Raw genomic sequence first — 24979 nt, 5'->3', positions numbered from 1 at the left:
ATTTCCACCTCTAATGAGGATTCACCTCCTGTGTAGAAATGACACTTTGTTTGAGAGAAAAACAACAAAGAAACAACACATTGTCTTATTAACATTCTAACTGCTGAAGGGCACTAAAGGCCACAGGGAACAATTCAAGCATCACACGCACACTTTAGAATTAGTCCTAGCAATGGAGATAAACTCCAAACTGTATTTTCTAACACATAGTAAGTATGGAAAGCCAGAAATAAGATTGAATGAATGGCCAAAGATCACACTTTTTAGGTGTAAGAACACCTCCAGGTTTTTGCTGATCTGCCACTCGCGTGAATTTTAAATCAATTTGTCTCTAAGACAGAAATCTTGCGTTATCAAACGAGATCTAGCAATTAAATTCAACTAGCGCAGCGTCCGTAGGAAGTACAGTATGTATTACTCTAGAAAAGTGGGAGGTTCAGTAGCTTCTTCATGGATGGTTAAATGAGGTTGTGTTTGAAGGTCAGGGACATTTAGGTTTGTTGTGAAATATGTAGAGTGATAACTATTGTGTTTTCATATATTTTAACAAGGACACTGTAGGGAGTTGAACCTCATCTATTCTGATGCCAGTTTTTTGTCCTCGTGGATCCAGATCTCCTCAGACTGGTACAGATTCAGTCCGGACTCGTTTAGTGTCATTAATCCACAACAGTCAGTTTAGACGCACATGGAATTGGTAAAGCATTTATGAAATAATTTATTAACGGTATCATTGCAGTCCAAACAAATCCGATGTCACACACCCTTGAACCAAGCGGCAGCCATGTTGAAAGTCTCATTGCGGTCTGATCCTGATCCACAGAGGTATTTAATGAACACACAGACAGAGATTCCTTGAATAATCACAACAATCTTCATCTCATAACAATGTGATCTAATGCTGTGTTCCAAGCAAATTGGAACTCTAAACATCCCTACTTCCTACTTGAAAAAGTGACTTGGAACGCCACCTGAAGTCGGAGCTCCCCGTCAGTAAATATATTTTCTAGCGGTCAGCCCTGTTGGAGATATTTCCATGTGCTTCTTCTGAATTCGGAGATCGGAAATGTTCACCTGGGAAAAGCAGAGTTCCGAGTGGTCTTGAACCCAACGTTTAATATTTACGATTGTCGGCCCGTCCTGTTTTGAGGACAATTATTCGGACTAGATCACATGATTGCATCACATGTAGATACACTCACAGGAGAAGAGTGACGTTCCTTTGTTACATTCTGTTGCTCTGTCTTAACGAGGGGAAATCAGGTCAAAAACAGCTCAAAATCCCCCAGAAACTTAGTTTGTGTTCTTAAAAAAAATAAAAACATTCACATTAGACCAAACCAAACACATTTCCTGGAGCTGTTAAACCACTTTAAGATTCACCGTCTGGACCTCATCCCTAAAGTCAAGTTTGGTTTAGTTAACATGTATCTAAGTAAACACATTGAAGTGTCTTTGACCTGAACTCAGTGGACTCTGATCACGTAGAGGAGGTGTAGTGTAGTAGTGTTGGTATTTCAAAGAAGAAGAAGAAGAAGAAGAGTGCAGATACTTCCCATCAGTCTTTAGTATTCACACTGAGTCACAGCTCGTACTGTGGAGAAGGCTGACAAGTAAGGTTTGTTTGTGTGTGTGTGGTGGGGGGGGTGGGGGGGGGTGGGGGGGCATCAGGGCAAAAACAAAATCAACTGAAAATGAAACAAAAAAGTGACAAGCTGTGAAGAACATTGGAGCCGATGAAGATGTGAGGAAGAGGAGAAGATGATGAAGAGGAGAATGTGCAGCATATGTCTACAGCATAAGGATAGAAACGATGTTGAGTTCTACTGGAAATCCCCCCGAGGGATTCATCTGATACATAGACATGATGCTGTCCAATCCGTGTATCATTCCTTTTTCATTATGTAACAAAAACATGAAAAAACGAAAAAAAAAAAAAAACAAAGTACGAAGTGTACTCTCATCCGACGCTAACGGCTATGCTAACGGCAGTTCAGCGTGACAACTGTGCATCAGAAACGTGTCCTTTTCGCTTTAGATGGTGTTGGACACAGAACCTCCTCACGGACATTTAGGAGGATTTAGAGACTCTTAAGTGTTGCAGAGCTAACGATATCACGGAATGTGTAACGCTTCACTTCCGGGTCACGTACTTTTCAAAACGGTAATGGAGAAAACGAATAAAGATGTTCGTTTTCTGTTTTTCGTTTTCTGTATCGAATTAAAAGAGCTTGAATTTGAAAAACAAGGCGTTTTCCATTTTTTCATTTTGGTTCTGGAAACAAATATCAAATAATGAGTGTTTTTTTAATTTTTCATGTTTTTGTTACATAATGAAAAACGAATGATCCACGGATTCTGTCCTTTCTTTCTTTCTTTCTTTCTTTCTTTCTTTCTTTCTTTCTTTCTTTCTTTCTTTCTTTCTTTCTTTCTTTCTTTCTTTCTTTCTTTCTTTCTTTCTTTCTTTTTTTCTTTCTTTCTTTCTTTCTTGACAACATTATGTCAGTAGTTCTGGTTGCCAGAATTTTATCATAAAAAGTACAGTGAGAAATTTAAAAATAGTTGTGTTGCTGTGTTAGTTGTGAACTATTCTTCCTTTTGTTTTCTTACTGTACAAATAAATGTTTTAATCTTCTATTAAAATAAAGATTGTCTGAATTTCTTTGAAATACATAATTCACTGTTTATATCATAAATACAACAGAGAAATGACTGAAGTAACTAAACGTTAGATTTTTGTGTAAACGGTGGCATTTCCTGTCTGATCGTCCATGACACTGTGTTTTATTTTCTTTGTTAAAATGTAAAGTGTTTAATTTGTGTTTTTCTCTCAGGTTATATTTGAAGCTGTGTCCGTCCAAGGCCATCCTGGATTCATCGGTGTCGACGACATCAGAGTTCTGGCTCACCCCTGCCGTACGTAGAACAGAAAATTACACTTTTAGTTTTTGGAGAACAATTTTAACAGTTTGGATTTTGCAGGTTTTTTTACTTTCAAAGTGTTGACAAACAATAAAGTCCCTGTATGTAATTAATCTGTCGCTTTGGTTATTCAGATTCCTCATGTTTTTGTTTTTCCATCACTATTTCCCTTTTGGTTTTAAATCTGTAAAACTAAATATTTGTTTCTTTGATTTGAACTGGAATAAACATTGTGGAGTGTCGTTCATTTTGTTTTTTTATTTGTTTTAATTGGAATCTATCCGGAACTAAACTTCATGTTACTTCATGGTTATGATTCTTGTATTTTTTTTAATATTTGAAATAATAATGATATTGTGTGAAAAAGACAAACAAAATCCTACCACGGGCCAAAGTGAAGGCTCTGGTGGGCCGGATTTGGCCTGCGGGCCACAAGTTTGACACCCCTGGTTTAAACTATTTAAACCAGTACATTTTTGAATAATATTTGGAGTTTCATGTATGAGCTAAAGGTAAAATATTCCAATAAATGTTTAATGTTCCCCTTTAACTCAACCCGCCCTGTACTGTATGTTTAGTTTGATTTAGTTTAATTTTGTATTTGGCGTTAAAACGTTTGCGCTTCTGTACCAACGACTTATTTAATCAACCAAAAGTGTTGGAAACAGAACGAAACAGACACATTACAGTGACTGAAAAACATCAAAACAAATCATATCAATAGAGGGTGAACACATCAGATGTAACCAGAAGGGACACAAGGGAATAAAGTAATCATAATGCAATCCTCACATTGTACGTCAGAATAAACAGCTAATTAATTAGTGTCGAGCTGAATTATCATCTCATGATTGATGTTGTGTGCATGTTCTCAGAGAACCAGAGTTCAGCATCTATTCTTTATCTGGATCTGTTTCAGCTTTTAGCACAGTGGGCATCAATACAGGAAATAACTAAAGTTTCTGTCTGTATTTACTAATGTTTTTGTCGTTATTTTTTGTTTTTTGTAATCCTTTTGTGTATCGTTCTGCTTATTTCTGTACTTGCTTTGCGTATTTTTGTGGAATTTCATACTTTTTTGAGTCGTTTGTATTCTCTTCATCGTTTTGTAAATTTTACTGATGTTTTTGTTGTTATTTTGTGTTTTTTTTTTGTTTTGCTTTTATGTATTTTTCTGGAATTTTGTATGTTTTTTCAGTCATTATGTGTATTTCCTCAGCTTTTTGGATATTTTACTGATATTTTTGTAGTTATTTTGAGTTTTTTGTTCTCCTGTTGTGTATCGTTCTTTTGTTTTTGTTTATTTCTCTACATGTTTTGTGTGTTTTTCTAGAATTTCATATTATTTCAGTCATGTGTATTTTCCTCATCGTTTTGTATATTTTACTGATATATTTTTTAAATATTTTACAATTTTTTTATATATTTGACTGATATGTAATTATTTTGTTATTTATATCTTTGCTTATTTCAGAACTCATTTTGTGCATTCTTGTGGAATTTTGTCTGTTTTTGAAGTGATTCTTGTGCATATTATTGGTTATCGTTTTGCATATTCTGTTATTTTTCTGTGTTTTGGTGGTAACTTTTGGGGCCTGACTAAATTTGACCAAGGGCCGCTTGTGGCCCCTGGGCCGCCAGGTGCCCATGCCTGAGATATAGCAACAGCATACTAAAAAATATCTAAAAAGCATATTACAAGTTGTAAAAAATAGACACATGTATTTATGAAACTATTTTAGTTCTAGGATGGATTAAGTCATATATTCATGCCTCTACTGTCTACGTTAAAGGTTTAACGTGCATGTGCTGCTGCACATTTCTTTTTTTAACAATGCGTTACTGTTTTTTCTTGCAGGAAAAGCTCCTCATTTCTTGCGACTGCAGAACGTGGAGGTGAACGTGGGTCAGAATGCTACGTTCCAGTGTACAGCCGGAGGGAAGTGGTCCCAGCATGATAAACTCTGGCTTCAGGTTGGTTCATTCTTAGTGATTTCTGCTAAAATGTGTGAGACGAAAAAGAAAAAGGTTTGAATGTTGTAAATGTTGTGCTCTCAAGCCATTTAGAATGTGTTTTATTAAATGTACATGAGAAAACTCATGAAGTACTATAGTTACTTGTGTGCCAATGTCTATGTATTATTTATAGATGTTTGCAGAAACAACTGAAGTGATATATTTCTATCTTTACAGTTATGCTATTAAGTTTATGCATTTTCCATCCTATTACAGCTAAAAACAGCATTTTATTATTAACTTTGTTAGTACACAATGTTTGACTTCTCATACATAACATTTAAAACATGGCTCAGTTCTAGGAAAATGAATAAAATAAAATAAAATACAGTGATGTTTTGCAAGTGTTTATCACTTGCAAAACAATGGCTTTATTCAAATTTTTGTCATTTATGCAATAATACAGAACAGAAAAGGGTTTTGGTTGTTCTTTTTGTAATTCTTGTTACTTTTATTTTGAGTTTGTTTGCTGTTGTTTTGTGTTTTCAAAGTCATTTTGTATATTTTTGGAGTCGTTTTGTGTGTTGTGCGTGTAATTTTGTGCATTTTTTTGTTATTATAGTTTGTGTTTTTAGGCTCATTTTGTGTATTTTTGCTGTTTTGTATGTTTTGGCATCATTTTGTGCATCTACTGTGAGAATTAGCCCATGTCTTATATATATTTATATATATATATATATATATATATATATATATATATATATATATATATATATACAGCTGTAGCAAAGCCTTTTTTTTAAATATTTGTCTTCTACTTAATAGAAAAAAAATCATAATAGATAAATAAATTAAAAAAAGCAACAGCTGGTGGGAAGCATTCCCAGTGCTCCCAGCTCCATTTCAGATTCGATTAAAAGTCCTTGTTCTGCTTTGCATCACTGACTCCATTTTTGCAGAAGTGACTTGTTCGACAAGGGTAACAAGGATATACTGTATGTGACCTGCAACCATGCATTTATATTTAATTTGGAATACATTACCATGTGTTCGTAAAGTCGCCTGTTTTTATTCCCATGGAGCTTGTTGTGCACAAAACAGAGGGGAATTAGAAGCAAATGAGAAAAGCAAAATAATTTCACCAGTTTGTTCCTCTTTTAGTACAATTACATCAAAATTATTTCACTGATTTTGACAAAATTGTATGCAAATATTGACCTTATGCCATGGAAGGTTCCATTAAATAATAAATAGTAATCATTATCAATATACTGATTCTGGATCAGTTTCAATAATCAAAAAAATCGCTCTCTGTTATTATTTGGTTGCTTTATTGGACAAAAAAAAAATTAGGGGTGCTTCTTCTTTAAAAGAAGAAAAAAAAAGTTATGAATGTTTGAAACTTAAACTATTATCATTATATTTCACATATATATATATATATATATTCTTCATTGTGCTCTGTGTGTATTCCAATCTGCACACTCTCTCTCTTGAAAATGTCCTCTAGGAAAAGGTTTGCTTTGAATGAGGTTTTGGAACAGCTCTTTCACAGTAAAAGTGACGTACAGGGAAATGTGCCTGAAACTTTATAGTTTACAAAATGGAGATTAAAAATAAATAAATACATGTTTATGAGAGAAAAGGGGGGACAACAACATCAACCAACATGGTTAATTCTCTGAGAGTCATTAATGTGCACCCCAAATTACAAAATAGTTGGATGTGGATACCATCTCCACAACCAATAGGGTTCATACTCTAGTGGTCATTAATGTTCTCAGTGAATTTGGGAAGATTTAGATGAAAACTATTCAAAATAAATTAATTCTGATGTAAAAATTGTCCTGATGGTGGCGCTAGAGAACTGGTCGCGGTTTTATTATCAAGGGCTTATTTAAACAAAGTGTCTGACACAAAAACTTGGTCAACAATTTTCTGAAAATCATTTTCTAGAGGCAAATATCCCAGATTGACCCCACAGCTAAAATATGATATATTGTAATATTTGAGGATAATAGGAGGTTTAAAACAAGGTATATCTTCACATCGGTTCATGCAGGAAGTGCCTCTGGTCTCTGTTCAGTTACAACGTTTGAACTTCTTCTGCTGCTGTTTTCTTTTCTGCAGCAGTGGAACGGTAAAGACACGGCGCTGATGGTGACCCGCGTGGTTAACCACAGACGCTTTTCCGCCACCGTCAGCGTTGGGGACACCTCACAGCGAAGCACGAGCCGCTACCGCTGCGTCATCCGCTCAGACGGCGGCTCGGGGGTCTCCAACTACGCTGACCTCATCGTCAAAGGTGCGTTTTAGCTGCTCTGTGTGTGTGTTCTTTCTATATGTATGACATAATGCAGTAAAAATACAAAACCTTTCAATAAATGTTATTTATATCCAGTTGTGTGTAAAAGCAAATAATAATTGCCTCTGATCAGTAGAGAGAACTTAATTAGGCGTCGGCTTGTCACTTTTTCTTCATTAAGTTTTATAATCAAGATGCTCCGTGACATTTATTTCCTTTAATTACCTCATTTCACTTTCAAAACACATTAATTAAGTCCCTCATCATAACTAAATGAAATATTGATTTAAATCTGTTAGGAGCTTATATTTAGACAATTTCTCAAACTGTTGATTTAATTCAGAAAGTAAGTGTTGTGGCAGGTTTGAACGAATGAGACGGAGTCCGACTTTAGGGTTGCTGGTCAGACGCTGACTCAGGGTTTATTTAGTCGAAGGGTTTTTGGGAACAAAGCGGTCTTGGATTCAGAGGTAAACTATGGGGCCAATAATGTAACAAAACAATTTGTGTGACGTGTTTTGATTTGTGTGTAGAATTAGGATTTGTAAACAAAGTTGTATGTGCGTAATCCAGTCTGTGTGCTTGTATTAACATCCGTATGCGTGTGTCATTGAACCGGGACACTCGATTGGCTGTCTCTGTGCACGGGACTTTAGGAACACATTTGGCGAATGCAATCTGTAACTTTTAAATTTATAACTTGTGCAATATTGCTAGAAACTACCATTTGTTGCTGCTACCAAGTGACAGACCCTCCAATAGGAGGCAAACTTCAAAAAAAAAAAAAAAAGATATATATATATATATATATATATATATATATATATAATGCATTTATACAGACTCATTTGTACAGCTGTAGATAAATTTGGGGTTTTGTTGTTCTTCATTTACGTTCAGCTCTTCTACAATCAGATTTAAAAGCGGTGGCCTTGGTGAACGCTATCAGTGCACGATGGTATCTGGCCTGCTTAGGGCAGTCTGACCGGAACTGATGAAGAGAGAATTCTTTAATTACATATCAAATATATATTTTTATGTGTAGAGCTACACATTTTGTTTTTTCTAATGTCTTTTATCACTTATTTTTCCTTGTTTGTACTGCTCCACAAAGCCTTTTTGTTGCTGTTTTTTTTTTTTTTTTTTTGAAATCCTCTAATGTGATCTCTCACCGTTGACAAAAAACACAAAGTACTATCTGTGATGTAGCATTTAGCGTCTCTCCCTTTATCGTATGCTTCATGTGAGCAGGAAATAAAGGGCTGTCTCAGTGAGCAGGATATTGATGTACTAAGCAGCAGAAGAATAATTCTATCAAAGGCTTTTACAAGTACGTTAGCCAAGCCTTTATTTTATTTTATCTCATATATAATTTCATCGCTTTACTTCAGCCACTCAACTTCTGCTTTACTCATTGTTTCAAATCTGATCTGTAAACTAATCCCATAAATCCAGCTTCAACTGGGGACTCACTTTATCTTTTAAGGATCTACCATTTTACACATTTAGTTCCTCTTCAGATGTATTTAATGCGTCTACATTGTCATCGCTGTCACTGGAATGATAAATACCGCTCAGTGTTTCCTCTACAACTGAGATGGGCATCATGGGGGCCACAAACGTGTGTTTGTCTGATTCGAGGGTCACATTATCTACATTCATTTCAGCATTTAGAATAATGACTGAGAATCTGAGAAATTACAGGAAACAACAAAAGGTTTGTGTATATTTCTCTAATTTTATTGTTTGATGTGTTTTTGGAGTCATTTTGTGCGTTTTATGAGTAAATCTGTGTATTTTTGCTGTTGTTCAGTGTTTTTTTTTTTTTTTTGGTCCTTTTGTGAATTTCTTTGTTTTGTTTGTATTTGGGGTAATTTATTTGTGCTTCTTTGAGTAAATTGTGTATTTTTGTTGTCGTTTTGTGGAGTAATTTTGTGTATTTTTGTCATCATTTTGTGTGGTTCTGGAGTCATTTTGTTGCCTTGTTTTGTTTTTGGTGTCCTTTTGTGTATTTCTTTGTTTAGTGTGCATTTGGAAAACTTTTTTATGTTTCTTTGAGTAAATTGTGTATTTTCTGTGTTTTGCATATTTTGTGATTTGGTTGTCATCTTCAATTCAATTAAATTAGATTCAACTTTATTTATATTGCGCAAATTATAACAATAGTCATCTTTAGGAGCTATTGGAATCTAAAATTCTTAATTCTTGTGTGTTTTTGTGTATTTCTTTGTTTTGTGTGTATTTGGAGTAATTCATTGTGTTTCTTTCAGTAATTTAGTGTTTTACAAAAAATACAAAAATCCTGTGTTAATGCTCACATTGGTGATTATTCTGAATGTTGACATGGATGTCGATCATGTGATCACAACATTATGTATTTGTGGTCCCCGCTGTGATAAACGTTGCCAGTCTTACTCAGAGGAGAAAACATCAGTGATATCTGGTATAGTCTGATAGAGAATCCAGGCTAACTTTAGCTTAGCCGTGCCATAATAGAACCTCTTTTTCCTCGTGCATCTCTGCTGAACGTCCGATTCTCTGACCTTTGGACGCGACACTGAAGCCCTTTGTGTTTATTGGCTGTCAAGCTCAGTTTCTGCTTGGTCGCTTGACATTTTGTCTCCTGACGGCATCTCGTCTTGCACCGTCACTTAAAAATGGTTTCTTATGAAACAAGTTTGCTTTACAAATAATAATGTCAGTGAAATACATTTGTATGCAAAATATTGAAGCAGAATCTTAGCTGTTTGTATTGATATTTAGAGAAATTACAATTGCGTACCATGAATGTCCATTAAATGATGCATATTTTGGTTTGATTTAGTACATGGGTGTCAAACTCATTTTAGTTCAGGGGCCAAATACGGAGCAGTTTGATCTCAAGTGGGCCACAGATTTAATACGTAAAAACAAGTAACTTCAGCTTTATTGTGCCCTAGTTTGCACTTCTACTGATACATAAAGTACAAAATAAGTGAGAAACCAACATTATCCAAGCAATAAGTGACAGATATCAGTCACAACAGGGTCTTCACTTGAAATTTCCCAAATTGCGTGACCAATTTCTGTTTAATTAAGGGAATTATTTCAAGAGTTTAACATTAAAAACTACTGTAAATATGCAATATGAACACCGGTAAAACTGTAAGCCCCTGCAAATAATGTTGAGTTTTGTTTACACAATGATCCATGTTTTCTCTGTTAAGTTTCTTTTCTCCTGCGGGCCAAATTGGATGCTTCAAAGGGCCGGATTTGGCCCCCGGGCCTTGAGTTTGACACATGAGAATTAGTGTGTTAACCTTATTTGGTATGAAGGATGTTTTTAATCTGCAGAGATGCTGAGGTGTGAGTGTGTGCGTCAGGTGTGTGTGTGTGTGTGTGTGTGTGTGTGTGCAGTTTTGATTAGACGATAGTACAGGGACTGAAACTGTCATTACCATCTGTTAGCAGAACACACACACTTTACTCCTGGGACCATCCCAACATGCGCATGTGTGTGTGTAGCGGTGTGTGTCGTTGGGAGTGTGTGAAGCTCAGGTGCTGTCAGCCATGCGTCCTGCCAGGGGAATAACTCATGCCAGCGCGGTGAACGAGAGGAGGAAGCTGAAAAATTAAACACATGTGCCTGCACGGATGGAGATCATGTGATTGATGATGTCACACGGCCCCACTGCCTGTAAACATCCCATTGTTTTCTATTGGAGTGAAGCATTCAGCCTAATTTATAGACGATTTAGTAGATTTTTAGATCATTTATCAGCTTTTTCAGTCAAAATGACAGTTTGTGCTGCTTTTAGTTGATCTAAATAATCAGGAAAAGTGAAGGATGTCGATGTAAAACTGTTTTGTTCACAGAAAGAGGATAAAACTGTTGTGACCCAAAAAAAAATCTGTAACCGCAGGGGGTGACAGTTCCAACTCTGCAGTTTTGTAGTAGACAATGAAGCAGAGATGAAGAGCTCTCCTAAGGGACCTTTACTCTTCCTTAAACAGTGTGCTGACATGCTCTGGTGGTTGAAATTAGAGCGTAATTAAGACACACAAACCCAGAGAATAGAAGGACTTCAGCCCAAAAGGAATCCTATTATTGCTCTATAATTTACACGTTAACGGAATCGCGGCTGGAATCATGGAATCGACCATATATATATATATATATATAGTCTTGAATTGGTCTGGATTCCAAAACTCTTTTCTAGTCTTGTTAAAGATTAGCTGTGTTGTAAATGTCATACTAACGTACTATTATACTGTCTGATGCCAGAATGAGTATGTATTGCATTCACATTGGATAGTATGAAAAGATTGAGTATGTGAGAAATACCTATATATATATATATATATATATATATATATATGGGGACATTTTTAAGTATGAACGGTGTGCACACACAAGGTTTTTTACGCTGTAGGTTCCAAATGCATCTTGGGAAACTTGAAAGTATACTTATAGTATATATTAGATGAGTATTTCCAGTATTACCAGAAGGTGGAACATAGGTTTTAAAACTGTAAAGTAGTTGCATATTTATTAATAATAATAATAATAATAATAATAATAATAATAATAATAATAATAATAATAATGTGTTTTGTTAGAAATTGATCTTCTAATAAGTACATTTCAAAGACTTTAGGCCACATTTGTAAAATTAGTGGAGGATCCCTTTAAAGCAGACAAACACGTGCACATTGTTCTGGGTTTTGTACATTTATCACATTTAAATGAATCTGGTTGAACAGATTCAGTCCAAACGTGTGTGTGTGTGTGTGTGTGTGTGTGTGTGTGTGTGTGTGTGTGTGTGTGTGTGTGTGTGGTGTGTGTGTGTGTGTGTGTGTGTGTGTGTGTGTGTGTGTGTGTGTGTGTGTGTGTGTGTGTGTGTGTGTGTGTGTGGTGTGTGTGTGTGTGTGTGTGTGTGTGTGTGTGTGTGTGTTGCGTGCGTGCGCGTTAGAGGTGAGAATGATGGTATGCTGTGTGTTTTGGTGGGATTTAGACATCGATGTGTGTGTGTGTGTGTTCTGTCTGTCAGAGATAAGACTCAGTGGGGCGTAGCAGAGATCCAGAAGAGCCACTGTCAGCCGGCGCCCAATGGACATCAAGTGGAGTGTGCGTAGTGTGAGTGTGCGTAGTGTGCATACTGTGTGTGCATGCTAACCGGGAACGTGGGCACACTTTCTCCCTTGTCTCCCAGGGTGGCCACAAAAATGATTGTAGTGCAAGATTTAGACACAGCTATGGCTCTACATGATAAAAGTGCACGTGTGTGTGAGACAGTGCACGTGCCCGTTGAGCCGTCTGCTGCCCAGAGCTCATTCTCTCCATCTTCAGTGTGTCTTTCTCCTGATAAGGACGTCGATACGTGTCAGTGGACGGATCAGCTTTAGGCGTCAGACGCTCTCAGATCCTACAGGTGGAGACAGAGAAACCCAAAGAAAAGCATTTCAAAAGAAAGTTAGAGGTGAAATACGGACCCCACGAACCATCTTGTAAAGATTGTGACTAATTGTACACAAGGTTGTCTTGATTAGTGCAGCTTGCATCAGAGTCGTTTCTGTTTTAATACAAATGAGGAATGTTGCCTTTAATTGATGAGAAACTCAACAAAACACAGTATTTTCTTCAAGAGTCACTAATCCCCAAAACCTTTTTCTGCTTAAAACAAATGTATTTGGGTATTAAGTAGCTATTTGGCTAAGAATGGAGGTTTGTGACATTTAAATACCATGTCTGTGTTGGTAATGTCACACTAACAAACTATACGCAATGAGTAAAACTAGTTGTGTTTCCATTTCCCTTAGAATACACAAAATCTATTAAAAACTGGTCTTGGAAACACCTGAAATTTGTGTCACAAAAGCGTCATGGAAACAGTTTTTCTGCAAATACACAGAATCACAGAATGTGACGTACCTGGTCACATGACCACTTCTCTCTGAGAAAACACGGCGCGGTACGTGTGAGCAGAAAAGCAGATATTTCTAGCTTTGGACTTTAACGTTATTACTGCCACATTAGACCAAAACAACTTTCAATGGAAACACACTCAAAACACAATTATACTTTGTCAAAACTTGAGAAATATTGCTTTTATTTTGTGAAAATCTTTAATGGAAACAGAGCTACTGTCTACTATATACTACTATACTAGTATGATCAGCGTTCCCACTGAAGTATACGTCTAAGTTTCCCAAGATGCATTTGGTACACTGTTGATTCTCCACCTTTACTTTGAAAGTTCTGACAACATTGTATGTGAGAAAGTGACCAAGTAGAATATCAACATGTGCTCATTTGATCCATAAAACTCACGTAAACACGTTTCATTCACACATTTTGGAGATTCCATATGGTTCTCTTTTTACTACTGATGAAACTTCCGGTTAATTTCAAAACAAGAGCCCTATTTACAAAACTACTAATGGGAGGCTTTTATTTTGGAAAGGGGAATGTTTGATTTTTAGTTTTTAGCCTGTCATTCTGCTCGCAATGCATCATGGGATGGTTGAGTATGACTAGTGTGCCCACCAAATGTCTTAACTGCTCTAGGAGCCCCGCCCATAATGAAGGCTTCTCAACTAGTTGCAGGTCAGCAAAAACCAGGTGGTTTTCCTGACCAACGTGTTCCATGGTTGATGATATTCCACGTTTGTATCTCTTTAATTCACACACACATTCTTTGTCTGTTTACAAATAATTTCCAATACGATCCATTACTAATGCATGAAGTTTGCAGAGTAAAGTTAGGAAAGTGTAAAACAGTGAATTCTAGGCAGTAGGAAGAAGCTCAGAGGGAAGCGACGAGAACAGAGCAGGGTTTGAAGGTTAAAAGTTGAAATCAAAGACATGCAAACAGAAAGAGGTGAAAACCAGGGATTGGAGCGAAAGAGAGAAAAACAAGAAAATATGCAGTAACTGAAGAAGTAAAGCCCTGGCATTCCAGTGATTATACATCAACAAAGGTCACGTTGGCGTCAATACCGTCTCTTCAATGTGTGGATGGATTACCAGCGTTATTTTGCAAAAATGTTTTATTTAAAGCACCTCAGGTTGTGTGTAAAATGTAGTGGAAAACACCTTGGAAATGTGTGTTTGTGTGAATTTAAATGTGCCTCGTATAGATGCATCATGAAAGAATTACTGAATAGTTTATACTGTGTAGCACGCCTTAGGGGATGTGGAGTGTACACACTCACACACGATACACACACACACACACAAAAATCATTGTTAAAGAAATCAGTAGATGATGGAGAAAACCAAACTACAATAGTTGCTTATCTGACTTTTAAATAGTACCTGTAGTGAAAAAATATATAATGTATTACTAATAAACAAAATATATGCACCTTTTTCTTTAAAAAACAAAAAAAAAAAACACACAAAGGACTTTTTAGAACAATTTTATACCTTGGAGCATAAACTATTCCTGTTAACTTTTGCTAGGCAACAGTGTTTCGTTAATCTGTAGTTTCTGAACAATGACGCGGTGTAAAGCCAACAATAAGAGAAAAAAACCAGCAGAAACATTTATTTAGCGTTTTTTTTTTTGTGATATACTTTAAAGAAACAAGTAGATGATGAAGAAAACCAAACTACGGTAGTTGCTTGTCTGAATTTTAATGTGACACACATGGTAGAAGATCACCACGTCTTTCTGCTGAAGATGAGTTCAATACGACACAGCAGTAACTGCTAAAAATCAGTGTCATCATAAATACATTCACTGTGATGGAAACGCCCACCTTGATGAGCACGAAGCCCTAAAAACTCCTGATTCACCGACACACACACACACGCACACTGGTCGAACGCGTACACACACACACACACGGGTCTAACACGTTACTGGGAGGCATGTCAACATGAGGCGTAGTGAGTGGGTTGTATATATGCTGTGTGACAGGTGAGTCAGACGGATCCCCCTCAGGTACAAATGTAGACAAAGTGATGAGAGATGATGGTTCTATTTCAACAAAAGTCAAAGCTCATCTTCTCAATCCTTTTTTTTTTTGTTAAATATGAAAAATCATGTTTAAAAACAAATAAATAAACTGTTTTCCTTCCTTTTGTGAACAATTGTGTAACTTCAATATTAGGAATGATCCTGTTCTGTATTCGCAAATGCAATATATTAGATATGCACATTATTATTAGCTCGTTATCGGTATTGGCTTTAAAATGTGATATTTCATCAATTTCAAAAGATTTGATTTCTTTCCATCATATGTAGCTTATGACACAGAATGTTTGGATCTGTTTCAAAATGATTAGTTTTTATTCTCAAATACACAATTTAGGTAAGTAAATATAACAGGGTATAAAAAAAAATAGATTCAGCGATATATCACAATGTTTCACAGCACGACCAAAACATGTTCAAATAGTTTTTTTAATCATGTTTTTAACAAAATAATCATAATAATCATAATAATAGCACTTGAATTACAGTTACTTGTTCTCACAAGTAATAAAAATAAATAAATCGTATTTCACACCATTTTGTACTTGTAAAAGTGAAATTTGTAATTATTGATATTGCGATGTATTGCAATGTATATCGTATTGTTTATTATGGGGATTTAATGGGATATATTGTGACATGCAAATTGTGAATCGTGTCATATCGTCAGATTCACAGCAATGCACATCACTAATAAATAGGTAATAACTGTTTAAAGTTGGATAGTCCATAAATATATTTTAATTGTTGGGTATTAAAACATAAGGCAGGGGTTCCCAAGCTTTTTTGTTGTCCCCCCTTTGAAGAATAAATAACTTTCAGCTGCTTCCAGTTCAACATTATTAAAAAAAATGTTTAAATGGATTAAAAAAAAAAAAAAAAAAGCTCTGACCTTTGGAAAAAATAAATAGATAAATTTGACTTTTCTTCTTCAGATCTTGTAAAAATATCACATATTTTAGAACAGCACTAAAGCTTTTTATTAATAAAATGCAAAGGAAAAAAAAAAAAAAACTAGTTTTTTTTCCACTCCCACCTTTCCCCCCTTTTTTGTTAATTCCACTACAGAAACTAGAAGATTTATCTATTTAGGTTTGTGTGGAGGCGTGAAGTATCCGTTATCAGCCAAATCAGTTGCAAAATAATGGCATAAAACGACATCCAATATCGTGCATCCCTACAAACAACTTGTCTTGATATACAGAGCATTAACCTTCCATCTCTTACTTCTATTGCTACAGTATATAAAGCACAACTTTCCCTCTTTTGGTTTATTTATACAGACACAGACACACTGCACATAATAAGCACCTTTCAAACTTCCAGTGCTAGTAAAACAGTGAAGAGCAGAAGTCGATCCACACACTGGGTTTCACTGGGATTTAGTGAGTTCGCTTTTGAATGCACGACGCGATTTCTGCCAACGAGGCTTAGTGATGTGCGAGATGAGAAATGGATGAGTTCTGACACAGTCGTGCTAACAGACAGGTTGAGAGCGCGGGGATACCCAATTTAAAGTTCTGCTTGTTCTCACTCCTCTGTAGTGAGAATCCTTCACAAACAGGGGATCCTGTGGGACTGAGGCAGAAACTGTTACTGTGTGTTTAGAATATACAGTATGTGTTATACTACGGTGACTATTTCCCTATTATTTTGATTTCCATTCAAGAGGACACTTGGTCCGACCTCGGCATACTCGGAGTACTCAGCATTTACTTAAATCTATTTGGTTACGGCAAAATTCAATATATTAAATAAACAAGTTGTTGTTACTCATTTAAACATATGTTTCTCTCTTTATACATAGTTCCCACAGGACACGTGACCTCCCCGGAGACGCCATCTCTGAGGGCAAGCTTAAAGGCACGCTTGTTTTTTTTTACCTGCTTCGCTGCATTCTTCTCCACAAAAGACGGTTAAAATGTCTTAGAAAACCGACACAAATGGCCGGTAAACCACTCAAAAAGCGGCACAGAGATGGTTTAGATAAACAAATGAGACACAGATACGACAGCATGACGGAATGCATCAGTATCGATCCGTCAAACCAAAATATTGCTGACCACAAATACCTTCCTACAATAACGTACATAGACATTCTGAACTATTTGGTTTGTTCCAAAAGTGCTTATACTATGGAAGAGTTAAAGGCTTTCAAATCACTGGAGGCGTAAAACCAGCCAAAGGGCCCGGCGACAACGGCGACGCCAAGGAGTTAGGGGGGAGCGCCTCCTGCGTGGCAAGGCAGGAGGGCGGTGGCTCCTCCAGCCACGGCACGACCCAGCCCTGCTTCGCACCCTAGGAGCGACTTGCCGACTTCCCTTACTAAAGAATCCACGTTTAACTGAAGTATCACGGTGATGAGTGCACCATTAACCCGACACGAAACTACCATGTTGTGCTCTTTTGGCTGTGAACAGAGGCTAAACTTGTTTCAGCTGCACACAGCAATGGTACCGGGTCGGGAAACGCCCCTATGTTGTGACATCATGTGGGAACTATGTATAAGAAAGACTTTAAACAATCTGAAATCAGTGGTGACCCAAGTCAATAATCTTTATTTCACATTATAATATTCTATACTTGAAAAATGTCATATAAACCTTCTTAAAATCTCTCATTCATTGAAACAAAGAGAAACATCTTCTCTTAGATATTTCATTGTTGTCTTTTTTCATTACTTTACTGAAAAAAACTAAACAAAAAAAACAAAAAACAACCGTGACTTTTGTACCGAGGTACTTACCGAACCGTGACTTTTGTGTACCGTTCCGCCCCTAATACCTATACTATGTTTATTCAAAATTAAATTATTAAAATAAATTGTTTTGTAAAGATACACAAAAGTCACTGTACGGTACGTACTTCGGTACAAAAGTCACAGTTGTTTTTATTTTTTATTTTGTTTAGTTTTTTTGGTAAAGTAATGAAAAAAACAACTATTAAATATCTTGTGCTTTATTGTTAACTTTATTAGCACGTAACAACACAGTAGCTTGTTCTTTTTTCCTCACAATATTTTTTCATTCAAACAATGCATAAATATGTTTTGACTACCACTATCAGTAGGGATGTAACGATTAATCGTAAGGCAGTTAAAAATCGATTCATAGGTATCATGGTTCATTTCGATTTTCTGAAAATTGAATCGCAGTACTTTTTTTAAACAGCAGATATATCTATCCTTCTCGTCCAAAAGCGTAGGCGGTGGGCAGAATATGCTACTACTTTCTTTCTGTCCACCTTCTACTCTTAAACATGTTCATAAATGATTCCTTACCCCTTTAGCACTGAAAGAATATCTGTAATATTATGTGAATATCTGTAAAAGTCATGTTTTTCTATTAGCTCTGTCTGCTAGCATAGCATCTCTTCTTCACTGCACAGAATAGCTGCATCCCAACCGACCACTGTGTTACCAGCGCCCTCTGCTGGTCCAAACTAATATCTGACGTAAATACAATGCAGGCTGGTTTTTTTCTAAAGTCCAATTGTTAAGAAAAATACATTTTCAGTTGCACTTTTAAAAAGAAAAGTAACTTTTATGCAGTTTTGCATTGTTTACTATAGAACCATAATTTAAATAATAGGCTTCTTCTTCATTTGTATTATTCCTTTATTTATTTCATTCAAGATTGATTTTTAGTTAAATTGCATTGTTCTGAATAGTTTATCAAGGGATTCTTTTGACAATGAAAACTAAAAATAAAACAGTACAGTATTTTCTAGTTTTTTTTTTCCTCAAGAAAATAATTGTATCGTGAACCCAGTATTGTGAATTGAATCGTATCGGGAGTTGAGTGAATCGTTACATTTCTAGCTATCAGCAAAAACGTAAGTACGTTACTGTCTAACATTAAGTGAGAAAATGACAAACTTGCTTGAAATATATTAATTTAAAAGAATGATTTACAATCTGAACGAGTTTCTGAAATTGTGGTCAATATATTTATCCAAATTTATAGTATAAAATGTGCTGTGCTGTATTTCTAAGAATGTGTCTTGCGTTGTCTTCTGGTTGGGGAGCAGGTTGTGTCCCACTGGGGGGTCTCTGTAAATGAGTTGGCGGAGGGAGGGAGAGCAGAGGGTAGAACAGCACAGACGGATGGTGGGAGGGAATGATTTGATTCGGCTTCTTCTTCTAATGGAATGTCATCAGCAGGAGTCGTCCAATATAAGTGACGTTAATGAAGATTTGTACGTTAATTCAGCACCTGCTAGAACAGGTTTAAGATGTTCAAACCATAGATGTAGATATATAGATATAGAGTAGAGAGGGAGGCCATGCTACCCAATGGACGCCATCTTACTTGGGAATAACTACACAGAGCAGCTTTTCTCTACTTCATAATCCATCATATTTAAATCTCCATTTACTGACATTTAACTATATTCATGACTTACCGTGTGTTCATTTATTGAATCACACATATTTAGTATTTTAATGCACATAATTATAGTGTAATATTTATTAATTACATGAGGGGGAAGGAGTTTAATAACAAATTGTGTAACACAATATGAATATTTGTTATACATTATAAATATTATGTAATCACATGTTAAGTTTTTTTCTAGGTGATTGCTTAGATGTAGCCAATAAACAGATGCCTCTGAGGAAGACTGACAGTTGGCAGTCGAAACATGTCAGGAGATTTATTTTCCTGGGGAAAAAAAAATGATTTGAATAAATGAAATTTTAACATTATTTATTATATAATGAATAATTGTCAAGTCAATCTCAATTTTTGTGCTGTTCCTGACTTGAGGGAACTGCTCTTTATTGGATGTGGATTCCTGGACTTCACTCAATGAACCAGCCCTTCAATTACTTTTCCTTTTTCTTTTTATTTCGTAATTTTTGTGGGTCGGAACATCAGTTCAGGTGAAAAACCTCAAAAAGAAAATAAACAGTACAAAACCAATTAGACAACCATTTGTTGGTTGAAATCAAATTTAGCTTTTCACCCTTTTTAACTAAATTCTTTAACAAAATCAGATTGTTAGTAGTAAGTTAACTTAGTACTTTTATCTCTGCAGTTAACATGGCACTGGAAATAAACATGATAACCCATTAAATTAAACAAGCATCAAACTCAATAATAATCCTTGCATTTGCCAGTAAACAGTAAATAAATTGCTAAACTTTATAAATAAATTAAGAAGAAAAAAATGCATTCAACTTAATTTTTCAATCCAAACAATGTCAATCCGTTTCCTGTCCATTTTAAATGAATTGTCCACCTAACAGAAGTTTTTTATGCTTGTGGTTATGTAGGTGCTTACCAGCTGCCCATCCATTCATAATAAGAGTTTTTGCACAAAGTTTAGTCCCAGCTGAGGAAACAGAACTTTCTTCTCTGAGGCATGCATTGCCATTGCCTCCATGCTCCCACAGTGGCTGGTTTGTGCTTAAAAAGAATCAGGTGTGCACACTCACATGTGGGAGGGGCTTCCACAAGGCCCCTCCCCTGCTTAGCAGGAGGGTGAAAGGCAGCTCACAGGCAGTTTGACAGAACACCTCCCACTCGGTCTTCATGCAGGAACTGCTGGGAAGACCGCACGAATCGACAACTGCAACCTGCCCATTAAAGTCCTTTGTGATGCTCCCCGTTGTCTTCATCTTGTTCCTCGATTGGTAGAAGAACCACCAGCCGCCGGACATCTCTATGTAGAATTGTAGATTGGATGCTCGGTCCGCTTTGGACCACTGGTTTGCGGGCCATGGAAGGTCGGGTTGTCGGGACGCAGGAGCTTTGAACCACCTTCACATGTACATCTCGGACGATGCCTTTTTGATCAGGGTTGACTTTCTCCACCCGTCCAAGTTTGAATTGGCCCCTCATGGCATTCTGATCACAGATCCACACAATATCACCAACAGCAATGTTCCTGTGCAAGGTATGCCACTTGCTTCTCACAAACAGATTAGGGCCCGCCAGCTGACTCCATGACCTCCAGAACTTGTTGACTTGGCACTGCATCTCTCTTAATCTTTTGTAAGAATAATTTGTAAAATCAAAGGTTTGGATATCGCCTCCTGGGGAGGCACGACCCAAGAGTAGCATGTTAGGAGTCACGTATTGTACTACATCTTCACGGCTCTGCACCCTGGCATCAATTGGACGTTCATTGGCGAGGTTGGCGGCAAGCTGTAAGGCAGTTTGAAATTCACTGAAAGTGAGTCCATTCTCTTTGTCTAAGCTTTGGAGTGCCTTTTTGACAACACGGACAGCCGCTTCAGCTGCCCCATTGCGGTGCGGAGAATCTGCCGGCTGGATCTGCCACTCCCAGATGGTGCTATTTTTCGCAGCTGTCTCTTCGAGAGCAGCTTTTTCTTGGTTTAGAAACTGGTAAAGTTCATTTAGAATAGGCTTTGCACCGACGAAATTTGTCCCAGCATCAGACCAGATCTTTCTTGGGTGCCCTCTAATTGCGGTAAACCTCTGGTATGCCATCAGGAAACTCCCTGTTGACATATTGCTCACCAGGTCTGTGTGGATAGCTCTGCTGGCCATACAGCTGAAAACAACACCCCATACTTTCAGTGTAACTCGTTTCCTGACATCGTCTTTGACCAAGTAAGGTCCAAAGAGATCAACTGCAGTGAACTCGAAGGGAGCGGTGGGACTGGATCTTTCATGTGGTAAGTGACCCATTACTTGTTGACATCTTTTTACTTTATACTTTCTGCAAGATACACAGCCTTCAACAACTTTTTTGGCTACTCTCCGCCCTTGAACGATCCAGGCTGTCTTCCTCATCTGCAGTAGAGTTGCAGCTATACCCTCGTGACCTTTGCTATGAGCCTCCCGTGCCAGTAATGTTGAGATCCATGCATCCGGTGGTAAGAGTGGGACTGTGACACCATCTTCTTTAAAGGCTTGAATTCTTCCACCGCAGGTTAGCAACCCAGTTTCTGGCTCTCTGTAAACTACCAAGCGGTCAGTTGTGGTGGCAGGGAAGATCACCCCATGCTGTGTTGCAAGGAAAATGTCTCTTAACGCATCTTGCCTTTCTGTGGCAGTGATAACTCCATCCTCCGGGATGGCCTCCCACTTTGGTGTTTTTAGGATTTGGCTGGAGCCTGCAAACTTTTTGGCTGCTCTCCAGACCAAGGCAACAGTCTTTAGAAGACGTGACAGGACACTGAATCGTCTTTCATTCAGTAAGTTCTGCACCGCTACCCCAGCAGGTGGCCGGTGACTTTTCTTTGGTGGGATTGCCTTTGCTTGAGCTCTGGTCAGTACTGCCACAAATGACTTTTTCTGTATTTGATTAACACCTTCTCTGACAGCTACAGACACATCTTTTGCCGACATAATTGGCCACTCATTTTCAGGGAGACTCAGGAACTTTGGCCCTTTCTGCCACTCTGAATCCTCGGCCAACTCTTTTGGCTCTGCCCCTCGAGTGATGATGTCAGCTATGTTGGCTTGTCCAGGGATCCACCACCAGTCCTGTACTTTCGTGCTACTCTGGATCTCTCCGATCCTGTTTGCAAAGAATGTTTGAAAACCATAACTTTCGCGTTGAATAGCACAAAGGACTGTTTGGCTGTCCACAAAATGGTACCACTGTTTGACTTTGATCTGCGAGTGTTGTTCGAAGTACTTTTTCAGGCGGCTGGCGAAGACAGCACCACACAATTCTGCCTTGACAGTGTCTCCCTTCTGGTTGAGAGGCGTCAATTTTGCTTTTGACTCCACGAGTCTAACTGTGATGCTTCCATTGCAACCCCATCGAAGATATAAGACAGCACCATAGGAAGACTCACTGCCGTCTGAGAAGGTTACTGCAAACGGCTCAGTTATGGCCCCAAGTGGTGTCAGGGCTCTGGTGAACTTGATTTGTCCTAATTGGACATATTCTTCAAACAAATTGATAGCGCATCTGCGGAGCTCGTCTGACAGGGGGAGGTCCCAAGTGTCTTTGGCAAAGCAGTTCTTTGGCTTTGCCTCCTGAAAAGCCCTTCTGACCAAAATTGCTCCCTTTTGCTTTGCAGGTGTCATCAAGCCAATTGGATCATAAAGTCCAGCAACTTGGCTGAGCAGTTCCCGCCTGTTCAGTGGGTCTGGTGTCTGATCTCTTACTTCCTTCAGCAAAAGGTCTTGCCCAAGTCTCATTTTCTTCTTCCGCTTTGAGAAGTTGATTTTCACCATGACATGTAGCTTGTCTTCACCCACTGTGTAGCCCAGACCAAGTGCTTTATTATCCTCGTCCTTCAGCTGATTTGGCAGGACAACTATTTTTGGCAAAACTTTTCTACTTTCCCCTTTACTTTGGCTTGAGAAGACCCAGGGTTTTAGGGTGAACCCACCAGCTTTCAGAATCAGCTCCACATTTTGTGTGATGGTCTTGAGCTTCTCCAGATCATTGTGGGACGTCAAAATGTCATCCACATAGCTGTGTTCTTGTAATACTTTCCTCTCATCTAGCAGGTGGCTGAACTGAGGTAGGTTTGCAGTTTCTCTCATGGCGAGTTGGGCTATACAACCTGCTGGCTTAGCTCCGATGTTGACTCTGGTGATAGCAAACTCCTCCAACTCTTCATCCTTCGAGTCACGCCATAGGAATCTGTGCAAATGGACTTCTTTCTCCTCAAGCCATACAGAGTTGTACATTTTACTGATGTCTCCTAGGGCAGCGTAGGAGCCTTGGCGAAACTTTAGGAGGACTACTCTGATTAGGTTCAGGACATCTGGACCTTTTAGCAGATGATCATTAAGACTCTGACCTTGGTATTTCTGACTGCTATTCCAGACAAGTCTGACCGGAGTTGTAACAGAGTGTGGGTTGGGAGCGATGAGGTGGCTTATGTACCAAAGAGGTCCAGTCCAAGTAAGTAGCTCTTCTCTGGACAGTTTCTTTGCTGCACGACGGTCAACCATTTCATGTATTTGAACAGTATAAGCTGCCTTCCACAGTGGTTCTTTGGCAAGCTTTCTTTCTGTTCTGAGGAAGGTTGCCTCCACTCCTCTTCTATTGTTTGGCAGAGTGGATGGATCATCGAGCCATGGATAGCTTGCATGCCAATGGGGATTTTCACTGTGTTCATCAGCACTGATATAGGTCAAACCACTCTTTACGACCTCCAATTCCCGCTCTTCTGCTAGGGTCATGTCCTTACCACCAGGTTGGCAGTTTCCACACCGACAACCGCCACATTTTGGATTGCAGGCAGTGCCGATACTATCCCACTTCCACCAGTTAAGGAAGTCTTGAGCAGTGGTTGTAGCGTATGAGTGCTTGATAGTAGGTGAGGAGTGGGTAAGTTCTTTGTAGTTTACAGCTGCTGTCCTCATTGATCTTGCAAAGTGGGTTTGCGATGCATGAGCTGAAATGGTGGTTTGTTCAGAAAGCTCAGGATGGCTGCCAGCAACTGTTTTCCCAAGTGGGCCGTCCCATAGCACAAGGTCTCCCACCATGCTCACCCTCTGAGGAGCCAGTCTACCTTCCTTGTGACTAATTAGAAGGTCTACTTCTTTTGGTCTTTGTAATTCAAAGAGGGGGATATCTGGGAAAAACTTCTGGAGTTGCTTGGCTGTGACAGGATGGTGGATGTCTGCGATATCATCAAGTCCATAGCAGACTAGCTGGTGGGAGTTATAGGTCGATTTGTCATTACGGACACGGATCTTTAGGAGGTATCGCATTGTTTTTACTGTGACCTCCATACCTCCAACTCCATGGACAACAAGAGTAATGGCTTCGCTTCTCAACTTTAAGCGCTTTGCCGCTTTGTGTGTGATGTAGTTGGTGTCTGACGCAAGGTCAATTAGGGTTCCAACCTTTTGACCTGCATTTGCAGTGACCTCAAGCAGCATCATGATTA

The 24979-nt window shown here is 38.0% G+C and overlaps 1 protein-coding gene across 1 annotated transcript in view; it reads left to right on the top strand.

The window, feature by feature from the left end:
• The window catches only part of ptprt (protein tyrosine phosphatase receptor type T), a 341442-nt gene that overhangs the window by 89191 nt on the left and 227272 nt on the right, over window positions 1-24979 (top strand). The window contains exons 5-7 of the mRNA XM_028445860.1: window positions 2835-2916; window positions 4781-4896; window positions 7009-7183. Of these exons, the coding sequence (XP_028301661.1) occupies window positions 2835-2916; window positions 4781-4896; window positions 7009-7183 (373 nt within the window). The remainder of the gene's footprint in view (window positions 1-2834; window positions 2917-4780; window positions 4897-7008; window positions 7184-24979) is intronic.

This window comes from Gouania willdenowi, chromosome 5 (assembly GCF_900634775.1).
Source record: "Gouania willdenowi chromosome 5, fGouWil2.1, whole genome shotgun sequence".
In the NCBI taxonomy this organism is placed as follows: domain Eukaryota; kingdom Metazoa; phylum Chordata; class Actinopteri; order Blenniiformes; family Gobiesocidae; genus Gouania; species Gouania willdenowi.
Note: the sequence above shows the minus strand (reverse complement) of the source record. Positions and strands in the feature narration are given on the sequence as shown.